This window comes from Podarcis tiliguerta (assembly GCF_965153285.1).
Source record: "Podarcis tiliguerta genome assembly, chromosome: 5".
NCBI lineage: Eukaryota > Metazoa > Chordata > Lepidosauria > Squamata > Lacertidae > Podarcis > Podarcis tiliguerta.
The window spans coordinates 24,422,789-24,443,013 of NC_139538.1; the positions used below are offsets into that span (position 1 = coordinate 24,422,789).

Here is a 20,225-nt window from a genome sequence, read left to right on the forward strand (position 1 = left end):
CGGGTCACGTGGCCAGCGTGACATCGCTGCTCTGGCGAGCCAGAGCCGCACACGGAAACGCCGTTTACCTTCCCGCTAGTAAGCGGTCCCTATTTATCTACTTGCACCCAGGGGTGCTTTCGAACTGCTAGGTTGGCAGGCGCTGGGACCGAACAGCGGGAGCGCACCCCGCCGCGGGGATTCGAACCGCCGACCTTTCAATCGGCAAGCCCTAGGCACTGAGGCTTTAACCCACAGCGCCACCCGCGTCCCTATCTATCTATCTATCTATCTATCTATCTATCATCTATCTATCTATCTATCTATCTATCTATCTATCTATCTATTACAGATTGCCATGGAATCCATTTTTGATGAAGAGTAATATATACATACTGTATTTTGATGAAAGCAAATAAGTAGGAACATTGGTTCAGGTAGCTCAGTATTGCTTTCACTGGCTGGCAGCAGCTGTCCAGGATTTCAAGCAGGATTTCCTGCCTGGAGATACCAGTGAATGAACTGGGGACCTTCTGCATCCAAAACAATTGCTTTACCATCAAGTGATGGCTCTTCTGCAAGCAAACATTTGTATTTATAGAGGAATAATTGAATCTTTCTGTTATGTACTGAAGTTCTCACCCTGGGCCAGCAGGGGGATACTGTAGATAGTTTTCACTCAGGTCCACATATGCAAATAAGGGATTGAAAGTGATGTTCAGTGATTGGATAGTTACAGAAAATGGCTACTGTTGCGTTCTAGTGGAGCTCTATATAAGCAGGCTGGCTGAACCCTTCAGTTCAGTTCTGTTCTGGTCTGTGAATAAACAAGAGCTGTTTGAAGAATCACTGTGTCGTCTGATATATTCACCCACAACTTAACTCTTTCTGATGTGACTCTGAAGGTAGATGACACTACACATTTTCATGGTCTCAGAAACATGATACACATGAAGACATTCCACTTGCCCTCCTTTGCCAGCCCAATTGTTCCCTAAGTTTGTAAGCGAGGAAGGCCGATTGCGGGATCTACTAGTGGATTTCTAAGAAGCTGCTGCTATGTTTGAACCTGGAAGAGGCTTAGTTAGATATTTTGCTGTCCTCAGCCCAGGGATCCCTGGTCTCCTATCCAAGGCTAATAATGACACCCTGAGTCCTCCGTCTGTAAACGTGCTGATTTATTACTTTCCAAAGCTCTGCAATACACCATAAAGCAGTAGTCCTCATTACATTGTCCGGCTGAGGATATGACTGGCCATCAACTTGACTGCCAGCATAATCTCTTGGCAAGTTGGCTTGATCTCAGATTCAGGAAGGAAGAACCCATATTTGCCCCTGTCACGAAGCTCAAAGGTGAAGGAATATTTGATACCCTGATTGTAAGCCCAGTCATCGGAACAACCAGAGGAAGGATCTGCAAAACAGGACAACAAAGTTAATTGCTGCTAGCCTGCTACAGAGAACACAGCAAGAAAAAAATAGAGGAAAATGTTATTGTTGCTTGTTTATTATTTTATCTTGTTTCTTAGGACTTCTCAATGACATTCAAAATAGGTTTAGAGGATGACCTTTGATGAGCGCAGAATCAAATTAAGCCTTGATCAAAGGTCCATTTACACATGCATGCTCAACACTTGATGACTGCAACACATAAAGCCTTTATATTGCACATTTTTGTATGCTATTTTCACAAGTATTGCAATTTTATGGACACTTTGCCTTAATAGACACCTCTTTTTTGGGTAAACATTACTAGGTTGAAGAACTGTCTTGCAAAATCTGGAAAAGGGCAAATTGTGAAGGATAGTGAATTCGGTAGTTTCACATTAAAATGCAAATGGAATTGATTTTCTATTCCACCTCTACTTCATAACATGTCAGTCAGGGATAGAGCTTAGAATACTCCATTTATACGTATCCTTTCTCCACACGTCTAAAAGGGTCTCTAGGCCTCCCCCTCCTTGGCTGCCCGGGATCAGGGCAACTTACTTATTTGTGAGGGTGTTATGTACTGAGCTGAATCCTAGAACAATAGGATCCAGAATGCAGCTGTCTGATTGGTCCGCAGAAGCCACCCAATCCAGCTCCAGGTGGAAGTGAATCAGTGACCTGATTGGCCTGCAGGAGCAGCCAATCAGTCTTCTGGAGGAGGTGACTCCGCAGCCTAATTGGCCTACAGGAGCAGCCTGGAATTAGCCAATCATGCGGGGCCCATTGTGTAAATAATGTATATATAGCTAGATGTTTTGGGGGAAAGCTTCATTCATTGCTACTATGAGCTGAATAAAGAGCATGAAATTCACACTCGACTCCGAGTACCGTATATTTCAGAGGAGCAAAATTTCAGTATAACAGAATCATCCCCCAGCTGGTTTAGCCAGGCTCTTATTAGGAACAGAGGAGCCCAGAACTGAACTGATAGGTGGAAGCCTTTTCTACACTGATGTTGTTAATAGAACACAACCTTGTGTGGTGGTGGGGCTCCTATGGCACATGACAGGAAGAAATTCTGTAGGTGGCACTTTTCCCAACACTACATCTGCATGTCGCAGTTTCTATTTTTCTTTCACATGTGTAGTGAAGGAAGCCCTTGCAGTCCTAAACACAACGATTCCGAATGTCTTGTGTTTACAGAGAGATGAAGTATTTCAAATACTTACAGATTGTCAGTGCTGATGTCCCATACTTGTATTTTTTACCATACAGGCTGGCTATAGCTTGGGAAGCTTTCTTTGCGAGTTCATTCTGGTTTTAAACAAAACAAAACAAGCCATTTGTGGTGGTGGAATATTCTGACAAAAAGGGAAATGGGGGCAGAAATGGCTGATGTTTTCTTATTTGTCCCATATGAACCCATATAACTGCAAAGTGAATGTGGTTTATGTCTTCAAATCCAATGGAAGCCGATTTGATGGAATGCACATCAAACAGCAGTATTTCTCAATATATGAATTGTGGGTCTAATGTAATCTTAACATTGCCATAGTCTCAAGATGGAACCTTGGAGGGTCAACCATTGTGTGTTCTCTCCCCCCCAACAGCCTTGGGTTCAATCCAAAAGATGCAGAATACCCAATTGAACCATATTATTATTATTATTATTATTATTATTATTATTATTATTACCCCACCCATCTGGCTGGGTCTCCCCAGCCATTCTGGGCGGCTTCCAACAAAACACTAAAATACAATAACCTATTAAACATTAAAAGCTTCCCTAAACAGGGCTGCCTTCAGATGTCTTCTAAAAGTTTGGTAGTTATTTTTCTCCTTGACATCTGATGGGAAGGCGTTCTACAGGGCAGGTGCCACTACCGAGAAGGCCCTCTGCCTGGTTCCCTGTAACTTGGCTTCTTGTAGCGAGGGAACCACCAGAAGGCCCTTGGCGCTGGACCTCAGTGTCCAGGCAACGCGATGGAGGTGGAGATGCTCCTTCAGGTATACTGGACCAAGGCCGTTTAGGGCTTTTCAAAAGTTTCCTCCTTCATCCCACCCCCAACTTGCTTCAGTTACAATCTAAATAAATAGTTGCAGAGAACTCAGAAGCTTGAACATTATTTTGTGACATATTTGGTTGGCCTAATGCAGGTATTGCTCTAATATGGATCCCTCCCACCCTCCAGCCTGGTGCCTTTTAGATATTTTTGAACTATAATTCCCATCAACTCAGTCATCCTAAGGCTGTCCAAAACTTCTGGAAAGTGCCAGGTTAGAGAAGATATTACCAGTTCATCGTGGTTGGGTGCCTTGTTCAAAGTGTAGCCATAAGGGAACAATATCATCTGAGAGTAGGAATGAATTGACAGATAGGCTTTGATTGAAGAAAGATGGCTGCGGATGAAAGCTGCAACTGCTTTCGTTTCCGGTTCCGACTCTGCTGACGGTCCACAAAAATTTTCAGTACAAGGATCTTTGGAAGCATCCACAGCTGTTGGTGAAGAGAACACTTGCTTTTAATTAGCTAAAAGGTAAAGGTAAAGGTACTCCTGCCCGTATGGGCCAGTCGTGTCCGACTCTAGGGTTGCGTGCTCATCTCGCTCTATAGGCCGTGAGCAGGCACCGTCCGAAGACACTTCTGGGTCATGTGGCCAGCGTGATGAAGCTGCTCTGGCGAGCCGGCACCAGCACAGCACACGGAAACGCCGTTTACCTCCCTGCTATAAAGCGGTACCTATTTATCTAATTGCACTTAAGAGTGCTTTCGAACTGCTAGGTGGGCAGGAGCTGGGACCCAACGACGGGAGCTCACCCCGCCGTGGGGATTCGAACCGCTGACCATACGATCAGCAAGTCCTAGGCACTGAGGTTTTACCCACAGCGCCACCTGCGTCCCTTTTTAATTAGCTACAGAAGGTCAATATAGGATTTCCTGAAAGTGTTTGAATTGAAAATTTCCCTCCAGTCCAAAATGGATGAAGAATTGATGTAGCATGTTTATTTGATTTAACAAAACTAATTTAACAAAGCTAAGAAGGATGTCATGTTAATTTATATTTGCTGTACAAAAGACCTTTTTTTTTTTGCCATTGCCAAGATGTCTTGGAAACCAAAACATTAAATTGAGAGGGGAGGAAGTAATGTTCACATAGTGTGGTTTCAGAGTTATATTCAAAAAAATTCAAAGGTTTAGTTGCAAATGTGTGTGTATTTAAAAAAAGAAAGAATACTTACTGCCCCATGCAGCATCAAAGTTTCTGTTGAGGTCTACACCAATACATTTATTGCTGGTTACATTAGAGCGATTCTTTCTCCAACAGCGATCCTAGTCGACAAAACAATTGAGGGACTTCAGACCCATATATGGACCCCCTCAACCCCTTAACAAATGATCAACAGATTAAATTCATTTTGAGCACAAAGCCCCCATAGTTAAAACGAAGACTTTCATATTTAAACTAGGAAGACAGTGCAATCAAATATAACACACTAAATGAATTTGTGTTTGACATTATGATCCTCTCACTGTAAATTCTGTCTCTCAGGCTCCTCATGTGAGCATGCGCTACTCCAATTATTATGGATTTCCTACAAAGAAGGCATTTTAGTGTAGGTAAGCCACAGCATGAAGGCGAGGTGTGCCTCATTTCATGCGACGGTCACACATGATCAAGGAAATGAGATGCATATGCTAGGAAGGAGCAACCTATGAGAGTCTGGTTGGTACATGGTAAATGGAGTCAACTGAGGTACATGCAGAGAAACAGACCCAGGTTTGGCTGATCTCTGTATGGAATTCATAATATCTGAAGCAGAGTGGAGGACGGAGGTAGGCCAGTTCCTTGTTTAACCCTTAGTACTTCTATGTTATGGTTGCTTCTTCATTAATGTCTGTCTGGCTTCCTGATTTGCTCAAAATCTGCTAACTGGTAGCCACCTGGAGCTCATGAGCAGTAAACTGACCTTGAAAAGGAGCAACAGATCTTTGTACCCTTAGGTAAGGTTACCAGATTTTTTTTCAATGAATCCAGGGACACTTTTCAACTTCAATGGATTTTGTATGGGGTAAAGGTAAAGGGACCCCTGACCATTAGGTCCAGTTTTGACCGACTCTGGGGTTGCGGCGCTCATCTCACTTTATTGGCCAAGGGAGCTGGCATACAGCTTCCGGGTCATGTGGCCAGCATAACTAAGCCGCTTCTGGCAAACCAGAGCAGCGCAAGGAAATGTCGTTTACCTTCCCGCCGGAGTGGTACCTATTTAGCTACTTGCACTTTGACGTGCTTTCGAACTGCTAGGTTGGCAGGAGCAGGGACCAAGCAATGGGAGCTCACCCCATCGTGGGGATTCGAACCGCCGACCTTCTGATTGGCAAGTCCTAGGCCCACAGTGCCACCCACGTCCCTTTGTATGGGGACTGATCTGTAAATCTGGGGACTGTCCCCAGGTAATGGGGACATCTGGTAACCTTACCTTAGGGGGTCCATCTGCACTATACAGAATTACGAGAACTATAGTTTGGGTGCTGGGAGTTGTTAGGACACCCTCCCCAGGTGGTATAACAAAACTGTTTCTTACCAGAGCCCTATTGGAATTGCAACTCAGTGAGGGAAATCAGGGTCTCCTGACAACTCTCAGCCCCCTTAACAAACTACAGTTCCGTTGATTCTTTGGGGGAAAATCATGACAGTTCAAGGTGGTATGATATTGCTTTGAATGTCTAGGGCACATGAGGCCAGAATTAGGGCAGTTGCTCTGGAGCAGGTATGGATTTCATTATATCTTGTTTGCCCTCCTCAAACCGTTTTCACTGTATTAACCCACAAGAGCACACACATATCCCACTTTCATTATACATCAGTCCAGAGTTTTTGCCCTTTAAAATCACAGATGAAGATTTAAGTTGCTAAAAGTAGCTTTTGTAAGCAGGAAGATGTGTACAGTACCGAAGTCCAACTCCAGATATAGCCATCTATGTTGAGTACGGGAAGGATGTAGAAATTCATGTTGTCCAGCAGATTTGTCATAACCTTGTCCTTTCCGTAAGTCCTGATGGCCTGGTGATACATTCGAGGGTTTAGAAGTCACTTTTACTCAAGGATTAAAAGCAAATTACAATGCAGTACTATGTGAACTTACTCAGGAGTAAGTCTCACTCTCCACAGTGGGCCTAACTCCCAGATAAGTGCACATAGGATCAGTGGCGTAGCGTGGGGGGTGCAGGGGGGGCCGGCCGCACCGGGCGCAACATCTGAGGGTTAGGGTTAGGGGCGCAAATCCACGGCTTAGGGGGCGCAAATCCACGGCTTAGGGGGTGCAAATTACTTGCCTTGCCCCGGGTGCTGACAATCCACGCTACGCCACTGCATAGGATTGTCGCTGCAGCTCATCATACTGCATGACAACAGATTCTCTGCAGAAGCTAATCTTCATCCTAATCATCACAGATCACTTTTCTAGAACAATCCCAAAGGCAAAGTGTCAACTTCCTATCTATGGTCGTTTCCAGATCGCCTGTTTATTGAGCATTCATCCTGATTTGTTTGCACAAAGATCTGGAAAGACTATGCAATATTTGCTATTTATTGGGTCTTCATTCCACTTGGTTTGCAAAGCAATAACTTTTAGCAATAGTTGTCCCGCACTTTGCAATGCAGTCTTCTCACCACTATGCTTACTATAAAAAGTCTGATTTTGCAGGGGTTGGGGGCTTGTTGCACAAGCATGCCAAGTCCATTTTAATCGCACAGCCTAAATTTGCTGATATGTGATTGAATCTCACCTGCAAAATAGTGACAGTCTGGAAGTGGCCTATGCCATGTTTTCTTAAACCAGACTGGAGCCCATTCACAATTTGTTTGCTGGCAGAAAGGAGCCTTTGATCCCACCCCCCTCTTGTGTCTCCTGCTGTGACATTCCTCAGGCTGGAATTGATTATTGCTGTTGGGAGGTGTTGCATAGTAAAGGAAACTTTCTGAGGTTCAGCCACTAAGACATTGCAGGTAAATAGGACTGGTTGTTAACTAACCTCTTTCACAAACCACTGGCAAAATGCAGGTGAAATCCACTCTCTTGCATGAATTCCACAGTCCATGAAGATGGCCTTTTTGCTGTCCTTTTGTTTCCCAACCTGCTTTTGAAACATTTTCTGTGGTTAGGAACAATTTGTAAGCTGCTGGTACATCTCTCTTTCTCTCTCTCTCCCTCCCTCTCTCTCTCTCTCTCTCTCTGTGTGTGTGTGTGTGTGTGTGCATAAAACTACACAGATGTGTCAGTTCCTTTCTGAGAACCTTTCAGAAATGGATTTTCGCTTTTAAGCAATGCTGCAATTGTGTAGCAAACCCTTATAGCTTCCAGGGATACAATCTCACAAACACTTCCTCTTCCTCAAAAAATAAGCCCAGCTGAGCCCTGTAAAACCTACGATGGATCATAGCCTTGCATAGGATTTGGATACAAGTATTTTTGTTTTTCTCATTAAAGTAATAGGATATGCTGGAGGAAGGTTCCGGAACCTTTGTCCCTCCAGATGTTGTTGGACTACAAGTCCCATCAGTCTTGACCCCATTCACCATGCTGGCTGGGGTGGATAGGAGATGTAGTCCAGAAACATTTGGAGGGCTGAAGATTCCCCACCCCTGCTCTTGAGTATCTTTCCCATTCTTTGAATATTGCTGTGGAATGAGCGTCATACCTGAAGGATGTACATGGGCCGATTTTCAAAAGTTTTTCCAATCTGAAGGCGGGAAATCAACTTTGGCTTCTTTTCTGCAATTCTGGCAGTCCAAGCAGAAATCTGAATAAAATAAAATATAAATTGTTCAGCTAGCAGCAGATTAAATGCTAGTGATGCACAGATGATTCCTTTTTAACTGGAACTGAAGTTTGCGACACCAGATGACTAAAATATGGATGGACAGTAGCAGTGGTCTCATACTTTCCAGCACAGGGGTGCCTGAACCCCAGGTCCTTTATGAGTTACTTGTTCATCAACTGTTAATTTTAGTTGTTGTTTGATATTTTGTATTTGATATACAGTTTGGTTTTTAGTGCTGTTTTTATGTAACCTGCCTTGAGATTACTTGATGAATGGCAGGATATACATGGGATGATGATGATGATGCTACACAAAATAAGACCAGGGGTGCAGCTACATACAGAACGCCCCACCCGCTATAAATAAATCAGAAATTAAATCATTATAATAAAAAAAGCTATGTAAAATCGCAAAGAATTGTTTTTGCTCTCCAGCACCATCTGGTGTTGCATGCTTATAATGCAATCAAAGTGCTGTTTTATTCTTTTTTCTTTTTCTTTACTAATGTAGCTGTGTCCCCAGTCCTATCTGAATGAAACCAGTGCTACTTCTGACTACTGAGAATACTTCCCCTTAAGGTCATCAAATGTATCCTGTACCTTGTGCCATTCATTATATTTCGTGTAACTGTAGCTGGTGGAAGAATTCCTTTCCAGTTGCTTGTCAATCTCTTCTTGCAGGTTTTGAAATAAAATCCTGCATGATACAAAACACCACAAGCAAAATCATGTACTGTCATGCCCACGATCAATTCAATATGTAAGTTTTATACATCGCACGACTTGTACACCTTTTAATATAACAATGATGGGGCTCATTTCGGCTAAAAGTGGGCCGTGACTCCCATTCCATTGAGAATGATGTGTGACAAACTTTCTACGTTGGTTTCAATGCCATTTTAGTCACAACTGACTTTAGCTGGACCAAGTCTGTTAAAGTCCATGGTTCGTCCAATGTGATTCAGAGAACACATGGTATATCTCAGCTCCACAATTTTGATCTCAGTCTCTTGAAAGTTGGACATGCCTGGTTTACCTGATAACAAGCAGCTGTGAAGCTTTTCTAGCAGCAGAACAAAACTAAGAACATCTGCTTTCTTGGGGCTATGATTCATTAACTAATTAAGGAAGAAGAAGAAAAATGTGTTGCATCACCTGTAGGTCAAATTCTACTCATAAATGAGAACTCCAAGGGCATAATAGGACAACTGCATACTTATATAACTTAAATGTCACTTTAATTGACAAAAAACCCCTGGGAATTGCGACTTGGTGAAGATTCATCAGTACCTGGAGTGTCAAGGATCCCCTGAGAATGAACATTAAACCAGTTTAAGTGTGCAGTGTGGATATGTACACAGATAATCCCACCATTATCTCTGCATGGATAAAACTATTATTGATTATTTCTGCCATAGATACTCCGTTGGCTCTTAAGAACATAAGAAGAGCCTGCTAGAATCTACACAGTTTTCCAAATGGCTAGCAACCAGATGTGACAAATATTTAAGCATCACCCACTCGTAATGTAGGCCGTTCTGCTCCAGGAGAGTCTTGGTAGTATTGGACTGTTCAGCACGGACAAGGAAATTCACTTCCATCTGGTTGACTATATGCGATGCCGAGTCTGGATACCAAAAGTCGATCTGCACAGGAAGAAATGTCAAGGAGTCAAGACGGAAGTCAACATGGATGTCGTTTTTGAAGAAATCTCTAGCTTTACAAAATAAAATGCCCCAGCATCTTAAAAACTGGCCATATTAAGCTTGTTTGAAAGATCAGAAATATTTTATTTGCAACCAAATTCTAGAATAACTTTAAATTTTCTAATTTGGATTACTGTTGCTGTTGCAGGAATACCTGCTCTTCCTAGGTCCATCCATTGCCACATTACCAAAGGGTTTTGGACAGTGGTTCCACCTGAAACTGAAGGTTAGAGTGTGGTGCTGATAATGCCAAGGTTGCAGGTTCGATCCCTGTATGGGACATCTGCGTATTCCTGCATTGCAGGGGGTTGGACTAGATGATCCTCAGGGTCCCTTCCAATTCTATGATCCTAATGGTTTCTCTATCGGCTGCAGAGGAGAAGCACCATTGTGTTCCCAAACGAAAGGACTATCCTACAGAATAGGACAATCTTCTCTCAGAGAATTAAAACCACAGAGGAACAGTGTCTGGAAAAAGCACAGGCTGCAGTTAAAAGATTCATTTTGCATTCACAAGGAAGACCCATCAAAATAGATTTCTATGCCAGCCTGTGTTTTCTTGGAATGAAAAACTAGTATTGAAAACTTGTGTGCTAGGGCTGAGCCTCAAAATAATCCCTTGGTACGGAAGGGATGGAGGAAAATGTCACTTAGTGATGAGGTTAGACTAGGGTAGTGATTTTAAATTCTTGAGAATAATCTTTTGGAGTATATTCTCGAGAATATTCTCGATTAATGAGGTGTGTACATTTAAAGCAGTTGTGTAGACGACATAGAATTTACAGTTTGTGGAAAATATTCTCAGGAGAATTTTCTAGCAGAGAATATTCTCTGAAGAATATTCTTACCTCGCATCATTCGACAAGGGTGATTATGTTTTGGGTGTTTTTTTGTTCTTATTTGGCTCACAACTGGCAAAGCATGTTTAAAGGCGTTGCTATGAACGACGGTCGGTCGCCGTCAAGGGGCCTGGTAGGAATTTCCCCAAATGGCAAATTGGCACCAGCCATTTGGTTTTCGCCTACCTCATAGCCAACCGTCACAACTCTTCAGTATTGGCGGTTAGGCATTGGTGGGGGTACTGTCCTATTGTCATGCAAATGAAGGGGGGACCCCAAGCAAGGGTAGTCTGGTAAAGGATTCTGGGAGGCGTGGCCTTGTCCTAAGCCTAGGGAGGTGTGGGCCCACGGCACGCCCCCACACGGTGATGCCGGGGGGAGGTCCTAGTTGAGGTGCTTCAGCAGGACTCCTCCCACTGGTGTTCAACCCTTCCAGCCTTATAGCCAGTTAGTAGTTAGGACCAATGCCTAAGCCAATACCACTCAATTCCTGTAATCCATAAAGTTGTGGCCTAATTTGACCCATTAACCTGAATTCTTGTGTCCTGTGTCTTTATTTCCTCATGGGGAGGCGGGAACTCACCACGCAATATTCTTACCTCACATCATTCGACAAGGGTGATTATGTTTTGGGTGTTTTTTGTTCTTATTTGGCTCACAACTGGCAAAGCATGTTTAAAGGCCTTGAGTTGCAAGGGAACAAAAAAACATTGAAATCATACAACATTTTTGAAGAAAGTCCTATTAAAATGTCAAGGCTTTTAAGACATGTTTACATTTGTCTAGCAAAGCACTTTGGCCAGAGGTAAGACGAGTGCAGCAAATTGGCCTCAAGTCAACAAACAGCTATTTTACCACTATATGTGTTGAGTGGCTTTGCAAGTGTCTCTCCTGTGGTCTCCTTGAAGATATGCTGTGCTCTGAATCTGTTTTGAGAATTTTTTGTATGAAAAGATAATGCCTTCAAAATGGGTGTTAAGGCCTTTGCAGTAAATTAATGCCTTTTTTGGAGATTGACAACATTCCTCTTTACCCTTTCAAGAGGAACGTGAAGAAAAGAGAACCAGATCCCTAGCCACAGGTTTTCAGTGTCTGCACTAAATGTGCATGTGTGGATATTTGAGCAGGAAAAGGTGTGAAGTTCCACTACTCTACTGTTTTCCACATACTTGGCTGATGGTAGTTCCCTATGCAGTGGCGTAGTGTGGGTTGTCAGCACCCGGGACAAGGCAAGTAATTTGCGGCCCCCCCCGCTGCACTGTCCCTCCCCCAGATAGTCCCTCGCTCTCTCTCCGCACTGCACCGCACGCCTGGCACCCCCTCTCCACAGTGGGCGGCGACCCGGCAGCTCGGATTGGATTCGCACAGCCAGCACTGCAGTGAAAGAGAGTGAGTGAGCCAGGTAGGGGCAGAGAGCTGTGAGTGCGAGCGCCCCCCCAGATGTTGCGGCCGGTGCGGCCGGCTCCCCCTGCACCCCCACGCTACGCCACTGTCCCTATGCATGTAGAAGTGTAAGCTTTGTTCAAATGTCTGAGGGCTGTAGCATTTGTAGGATTCCTGAAAGTTTGATCAGGATCCTAGGATCATGAGGGTGTACATGGAGAGAGCTCTATGTATAGTAGGGATGAATCTGTCAGTCTGGGGCTCTCTCGATTTCTAATTTTTCAATCTTAAATTCATTTTGCCACATATATGCATTACTTTGCACTTTTTTTAAAAAAACGCCACCATTTGGGCCTGCATTTCTTCTAATATACAGGTTTTTTTTGTATACAATTCTTGCCTAATATAATCCATTTTTGCATGTTATTTTTCACCAATAGATGCATATATATGCACACTTTCTTTAATACAGTGGTACTGTGGGTTAAACCACAGAGCCTAGGACTTGCCAATCAGAAGGTTGGCGGTTCGAATCCCCACAACAGGGTGAGCTCCCGTTGCTCAGTCCCTGCTCCTGCCAACCTAGCAGTTTGAAAGCACGTCAAAGTGCAAGTAGCTAAATAGGTACCACTCCAGCGGGAAGGTAAACAGCGGTTCCGTGTGCTGCTCTGGTTTACCAGAAGTGGCTTTGTCATGCTGGCCACATGACCTGGAAGCTGTATGCTGGCTCCCTCGGCCAATAAAGTGAGATGAGCACCACAACCCCAAAGTCGGTCACGACTGGACCTAATGGTCAGGGGTCCCTTTACCCTTTACCTTGGGTTAAGAACTTAATTTGTTCTGGAGGTCCGTTCTTAACCTGAAACTGTTCTTAACCTGAGGTACCACTTTAGCTAATGGGGCGTCCCGCTGCCGCCATGCGATTTCTGTTCCCATCCTGAAGCAAAGTTCTTAACCTGAGGTATTATTTCTGGGTTAGCGGAGTCTGTAACCTGAAGCGTATGTAACCCGAGGTACCACTGTATATTTAGTAAACAGTTTTTGTTTTTGAGCAGCATTGCAAAACTGGGAGACCTGCAAATTTCAAAGGATACCCAGGTTTCGGATCTGCATATTGTTCTGTTCATGTTAAAATGCAAACTGAACTGAATTGCTTCCCCATTCCTAATGCACAGGCCTTTTGAGGAATTCATGCTATGTCTTGTGAGTGTTTTGGTGGCCTCTCTTGTCTTCTTCACAGACACAGCCAGACAGATCTCTCCCTGGTGCAACCCCAGAGACACAACAACAAAATCTGGAAAAGTTGCAAAGAAGAGCAACCAAAACGATCAAGGGGGTTGGAGCAATTCTCCTATCAAGAAAGACTACAAGGTTTGGGGCTTGCAAAAAAGGTGAACAAGGAGGGGTGTGGTAAAATGAAGTGTATAGGGAGAATAGCTTCTCCCTCTCTCATAACACTAGAATCTGTGGAGTCATCTAATGAAGTTGGATGGTAGGAGATTTACGACCAACAACAGGAAGTACCATACAGTGCATAGCTAAGCCACAGACTTTGCTTCTTCAGCAACTGGAATAGATTTGGGGAGCGCATGGGGCACATGCAGGAAGAGCAGAGGGGGAAGAAAATCCCATTGCACAAGTGGAAATCCTTGAACCGAAAGGATGCATTATTTGAATACCGCCCAAGGTTGATTTTATTTTTCTTAACAGCAACAGCCTTGCTGATTCTTACAGGATATTCAACAATCCAACACGAAACACAAAGGGTGGTGGATTGTGGGGGGAGGGAATCCAAGCTGTAAAAATATCTTACCGGTATTTTGCTTGCCAAGGATTTCAAGAAGCTCACTTGCTTTTCATTCTGAGGCTTCACACGGAACACCTTTGCACTGCAGGACATAAAAGTCAAGGAGTGAGTAGCATGTCAGGATTAATTGAAAGAACTTCTGCTTTCGTCCAGACATGTAGAACGTTGACATGTCTTTTAATCTGGTTTTAGATTCCGATTGATTTTATTTCTTAAAAGTTTCAAATAGTTGTTTTAAAGTTTTTTTAAAATTATGTCATTATTTTATTTTACGTCTTTGTAAACGTTTTTTTTTTCCTTTTTGCAATCAAGCCGTTTATAAATTGAACGATATAAATAAATAAATGATAAATACCTGTCAAAACGCCGGGGACAAGTGATAGCAAAAGCAGCGCCAATCAAGCCCAAAGCCAACAGGGACTTCATGTTTCCTTTCCTCTGCAGCAATCAATGCCTGTCATATTTATTCCTCTGCTTGGTGAGATCAGCTGACTTCCTCAGGGGCATTCATGGGATGATATGAGGTTTCTGTTGTTATGCCTATGTTTGTAGTTAATGCAAGTACAACTCCTGTTAGTGCCTTCAAATTAATGAGGGGAGTGACCCTCCCAGAAACCTCTGTGATCAACATGAGATGCTACATCCAACTGTAATGTTTCTGTACATAATTTGAACAGGGAGGCAAAAAAAAACCCTATTGTGGAATTCAGGGGTATATTTTAATTCCATTGGCCCAGATATGGGTTTGTGATATTCAGGAGAAGCCCTACTGACATTTGAGAGACTTCTCACTCTGTACACTAAGGAAGCCTACATTTACATCAACCTGGGCAGCCATTCAGGCCGATCACCTGGATGGCAGCCAGAAAGAGGGTTTTATTCAGTGGTAGCTGGTGTCCGTTGAGACTGGAAGGAGGGAAGGCTGGGAGACCAACAGTAGGGGGAGTCATAGCCAATGACAGGCAGAGCCAAATAATGCTGAGTTCTAAGGGAAACAGGTGGCGCTGTGGGTTAAACTTGCCGATCAGAAGGTCAGCAGTTCGAATCCCTGCGACGGGGTGAGCTCCCATTGCTTGGTCCCTGCTCCTGCCAACCTAGCAATTCGAAATCATGTCAAAGTGCAAGTAGATAAATAGGTACCGCTCTAGCGGGAAGGTAAACGGCTGCTCTGGTTCACCAGAAGCGGCTTATTCACGCTGGCCAAATGACCCGGAAGCTGTCTGCGGACAAACGCCGGCTCCCTCGGCCAATAAAGCGAGATGAGCGTCGCAACCCCAGAGTCGGTCACGACTGGACCTAATGGTCAGGGATCCCTTTACCTTTACCTTTAAGGGAAATACTGAGATGAAAGAGAGGAAGCAGACAGGGAGCACTAGCAAGCAGTGTGCACAGCCCTCTGATCTGCCCTTTGGCACCGATCTGAAGGCCACTTCTCAGACCAACCTTCCCTGGGTCAACCTAGGTTCCACCAACCCAGCCCTGGGTTATTTTGGGAGGAGGCCTAATGTTAAATTACAGGTTTTTTTTAAAATCAATGTTGCATTTCCTTCCTCTTCAACGAAGAGCAGGTGGGTGGTCAAATTCTGCAAGGTCCTCGTGAACCCCCAGTTTCCTATTTCATTGCGTCTTTCCTGCTTCCCATGATAACCCCTGAGCTCCCATTCGATTTGGATTTTAATGGTACCTTCCTCAGGAATGCAATTTTTCAGGACAAAAGCCCCAAAGCAAGCAATTCTTCTTTTGCTGTTTTGCCTTTTGTTCACTGGGGGGCATCCTCCAGGCATGTCAAGGAGTTGGACCCTATGGTGATCTTTTCATTTTAGGTACATTCAAGATTAGGTTTTATCTTTAGTTTAGTCTCGTTTCCTTTACTGTCCACAGAGTGAAATATCTCCCTATCTGTTCCTTCGGTTTTTTTGCTGTTGTTATCAGCCACTTATCAATATACTGTACTTTCTAACTGACACTTTCTCCAAACGGTTTGTGGTTACTGCAGAAACTACTCTTCTTTCATCTATTACAACTTTCCCCTTCAAAGGACTCCACCAAGTTCATGTGGCCACTTGTCCTACTTTAAAGAGGGGTGTCTTCTATTTGAAAGGCTGTCTGGTCCAAGTCTGGTTAACACTTGGATAGCATGCTATTTCTATATAAATGATAGTATTTATTTCTAAATGTGTATCTGTACATACACTGTTATGTACTGAGTTGAATAGGATCCAAACTGCAGCAGTCTGATTGGTCCTAGAACAATAGGATCCAAATTGCAGCAGTCTGATTGGTCCTAGAACAATGCAGCAGTATGATTGGTTGGCAGAAACCACCCAATCATGCTCCAAATATAAGTGAATCCACAACCTGATTGGCTTACAGTAGAATTCCAGAATTAGCCAATCATGTGCAGCCCATTGTGTAAATAATGTATATAAAGCAGATACTTTGAGTGGACTTTCATTCATTCCTCCTCACCACTATGAGCTGAATAAAGAGCATGAAATCACTTTGCGACTCCGAGTATATTTCATACACATTAGCAAATTTATGATTTTTTAGGGCTGCCATACATCTGGGAATCACTCAGCAAAATGGGGTCTGGATGGATTTTCACTGAACTGGCAAAATGTCTTGGAAAACCCAGACATATGGCATGTAGGACTAATTCGGAAGAAATCAATGGAAAGCCAGAAAGTAGCAACCCTAGATTGTTTAAAAAAATGCTCTTTTGATTATGCATTTTCAATTTTTGGGGGGTGATGGTGCACCCATCTGTAGTTCCAATGCACTCTATTTAAATGAATTGCGTGGCTTTTTAAAGTAAGAACTGCCCCTAATTGGCCTGAATGCAGTCAGTCATGTGACAGCAATGGGGCTAGTTCAGGATCTAATAGATCCCAGGCCAGCTCAGGGCTTTCCTTTGGGGGCACTTTCAGCTGGGGGAAAGGGAAGTTCTGCACTGGCAGAATGACACAGGGGTGTGTGTGTGTGTATTTTTTAAAAAACGACATCGACTTAAAAAATACTACTAACATTTTTAAAGACCTTGCCTGGCTATTGGTGAGCTCTTTTAAAGATTCATTTATTTATTTCATTAACCAAGTCTATAGACCACTCCATGACATAAAGCCATTGGAACTGGTGTTCACAGTAAAAACGAAACGAAATGCAGCAACACAAGCTCCAAGAACAACAAAATAAAATAAAGAATACTCTAAAACAATAAAGCCATCTATACAAACTCTGAAAGCAGTAAAACCATTTCCTCAAATATAAACGGAAATTCCACAAATGCCTTGAATTACACCTCCGGGAAAGCCTTCCTAAACCAAAATGTTTTCAGTAGGTGCCTAAACATAATCAGGTGCCTAAAGACCACCAGGCTAGGCAGGTGTCTGATTTCAGATAGTAACTGAGAGCTGAATCTGCAATTCTAAAAGTCTGGTTTCTAGGACAGGCTAAGTGAAGCTCAGGATCAAAAGCTACTCTCAGTAGTGCCCCATCTGAAGAGCACAGCTGCCTGGCAGTGATATAGTGGGCAAGGCAATCCCTTAGGTACCTTGGTCTCAAGTTGTTTAGGTGCTAAAAAGCAGGGCCTTGAAGTGTGCCTGGTAGCCATATTGGATTAGTGGATGAAGAGGTTTTAACAATCACTTAATCTAACCAATCAAACAATTAAGGATTTGTAGCCATACTCTCGATATCCAACGTCCACCTAAAATAGGCATGATTACTTACATTTACCACAGTTTTGCTATGATGATGTGATAAAGACGATGTCTGACTGCATCCTATGAGAATGAGGATGGTTCAAATCCCTTGTTTATATTTTCTGTCTTTCTCTTTTCTCTTCCTACTTATGTTGCTTTCCTCCAGTCATTAGGCACAGGCTCAACCCGATCAGTTAAACATCCTGCAAAGAGGGATCTCTTTTTTGTGGATCTGAGCAGATGCCCCGTGGCTCTCTTATCTCACGTTTCTCCCCTTTAGGTATCTTCACAGAGAATGTAGTTGAAACCAATCTCCCAGGAAGACGAGATAAGAATGAGAGGAACTGTGCAGCCCAAGAACCCTCATGCTTTGTTCTGAGTTGTCTCCATCCCAGCCTGAGATATGTTAAATCCCACCAGGAAATTAATTCTCTTTGGATTTTTAATGTGAAAGTTTTTGGTCTGTGCAGGAAGAATGTGAAAAGGCAATTTCTCTTTAAATTGGTACACATATACCTGGGTGTCATAGCAACCGAGGAATGCCTAAGCAACATTCTAAGTGATCATCCATTGCTCATCCTCAAGAAGCTCCAACAGCTAGCTGAATATATAGATGGACAGTAATTTATCAAGTGAGCATAAGCCATTTTGTAGGCCTGTGGTCTGTATCACCCAGCCAAATGGTGAGGAAAATCCCACTACACTTCCACAGTAAATCAGAAACCTGGGGAAGTACTTGCCAGGAAGTTACAAAATGACCATCTTATTAAGTGGCTATGTAGTTGCCAATATCATTTGGCAAGTAGTCACTTGCATGCATTCAGCTCTCTCCCTGGCTGACACTGGATTCAGCTACATTAGTACAGAAAAAGCACTTTACATGCGTTATAAACACTGATATATCTATATACCTGAAGGAGCATCTCCACCCCCATCATTCAATGACGTCCAGTTCTGAGGGCCTTCTGGTGGTTCCCTCATTGCGAGAAGTGAGGTTACAGGGAACCAGGCCGAGGGCCTTCATGGTAGTGGTGCCTGCCCTGTGGAATGCCCTCCCAACGGATGTCAAGGAAATCAACAACTATCTGACTTTCAGAAGACATCTGAAGGCAGCCCTGTTTAGGGAAGTTTTTAATGTTTGATGTTTTATTGTGTTTTTAATATTCTGTTGGGAGCTGCCCAGAGTGGCTGGGGAAACCCAGCCAGATGGACGGGGTATAAATAAAAAATTATTATTATTGTTATTGTTGTTGTTAGTATTATTATTATTATTATTATTATTATTATTATGACACCAGATGGCACTGTGGAGTCCCATCTTTCACCAATGTGATTTCCCATTATGAAGTTTACAACAGGTTTTTTCCTGGAACGCTTTTTTGATGTGTCTAGATCCAGCCATTCTTTGTACAAATTGTACAGCGTCTGCAAGAGGTTACCAAAAACACAGACTTTTTGAGGACTTTCATTTTAAATTTCATGGAGAGCAAAAGCGGTCATAGTGGTGAAAATTAGATCCATATGCTTGAATTAACTGGGGACACAATACAGATCTACACAGATATACAACCTGAGTTAACACCCCAACGGATCTTGCTTCCTCATTAGTGTTCCAGGGAAGTCCATAGCTCTTGGGAGCAGCACAAAGCCAAAACTCTCACACAAAGCCCCCCACACCACCATGGCCTATTGTTTTCCCAGGATGATGTCACATCTAGTCAGGTGAAGTGGGAAAAGGCCCACCCATGATTGTCCCTATGACAATCTCTAAGCTCATGTAAATGGCAGTGTTTCACTGGTCAACCAATATCATTACCTTAACAAAGGAAGTGGTTGGGCAGGTTTCCTCTCATAGATTCTAAGTCAAGCACACAGGACCACAGGTTTGTGCAGACTGCTCTCCCTAAAATCATGGCTTGGGACACACCCATGCAACAGCTCCCTTCACTGCTGGTTCAGTATAAAAGCCACACATCACCAGAAGCTATAACATGCCAGGCTGTGTCTTGAACCTGCAGGTATCCAGCAGCAACTCTCTGGACCCTTATGTTCCATACCACCAGCACTCAGGTATACTTCTGAAGGCCAGACAGATAAGGTCTTAGAGATCAAGGCTGCACTTTTACCCGTAAAGGACCTTCCTTTGTTTTCATACTGTCATTTGACTCTACAAGCCAATCAGCACACCCCAAGCCCTACAAAATCCTCAAGAACAACCTAGTTTAATAGTCCAAGCAATTTTTGTGTGTGCTAAGAGTTGCTTTGCTCTGCTCCTGATTACCAGCCCAACTTTGACTATCTTTTTGTAACTTGCTCTTTGATTCATACCTGCCCTCGTCCATCTGCTTCTGGTCCTTTCACCTTTGGTGCTTGTGACAGAAACAGACTTTACTCCAGCTGTGGCATGTCCCAGTGCAAAATCAGTCCTCAAAGAAATTGGCTAACACTGGGTTAGACCATTGGTCTATTTAGGCCACTACACTGACTGACTGGTAGTGACAGGGCCAGCCCATCCATGAGGCAAGATGAGGCAACCGCCTCAGCCAACAGGATC

General features: G+C 43.4%; 1 protein-coding gene and 1 long non-coding RNA gene across 2 annotated transcripts in view; one reads left to right on the forward strand and one right to left on the reverse strand.

Moving 5' to 3' along the window:
• The window catches only part of LOC310678760, a 204,263-nt gene that overhangs the window by 106,778 nt on the left and 77,260 nt on the right, over positions 1 to 20,225 (forward strand). The gene's annotated exons all lie outside the window — the stretch shown is intronic.
• LOC310678637 (mast cell carboxypeptidase A-like) lies at positions 1,141 to 20,131 on the reverse strand. The gene is made up of 12 exons (XM_083442877.1): positions 20,000 to 20,131; positions 14,323 to 14,507; positions 13,974 to 14,049; positions 9,754 to 9,878; positions 8,833 to 8,929; positions 8,111 to 8,212; positions 7,445 to 7,546; positions 6,363 to 6,473; positions 4,651 to 4,741; positions 3,705 to 3,907; positions 2,640 to 2,724; positions 1,141 to 1,393 (listed from the first exon to the last, which is right to left on the reverse strand). The coding sequence occupies exons 2-12, from the start codon at positions 14,391 to 14,393 to the stop codon at positions 1,206 to 1,208; spliced, it is 1,251 nt and encodes a 416-aa protein (XP_083299003.1). The 5' UTR covers positions 14,394 to 14,507; positions 20,000 to 20,131; the 3' UTR covers positions 1,141 to 1,205.

Coding starts and splice junctions, on each gene's coding strand:
- LOC310678637 (XM_083442877.1), bottom strand. CDS start 14,393: ATGAAGTCCCTGTTGGCTTTGGGCTTGATTGGCGCTGCTTTTGCTATC. Junction 4,742..6,362: donor ATATCTGGAGTTGGACTTCG/GTACTGTACACA, acceptor TTTGTCGACTAG/GATCGCTGTTGGAGAAAGAA. Junction 1,394..2,639: donor GACATCAGCACTGACAATCT/GTAAGTATTTGA, acceptor CCTGTTTTGCAG/ATCCTTCCTCTGGTTGTTCC.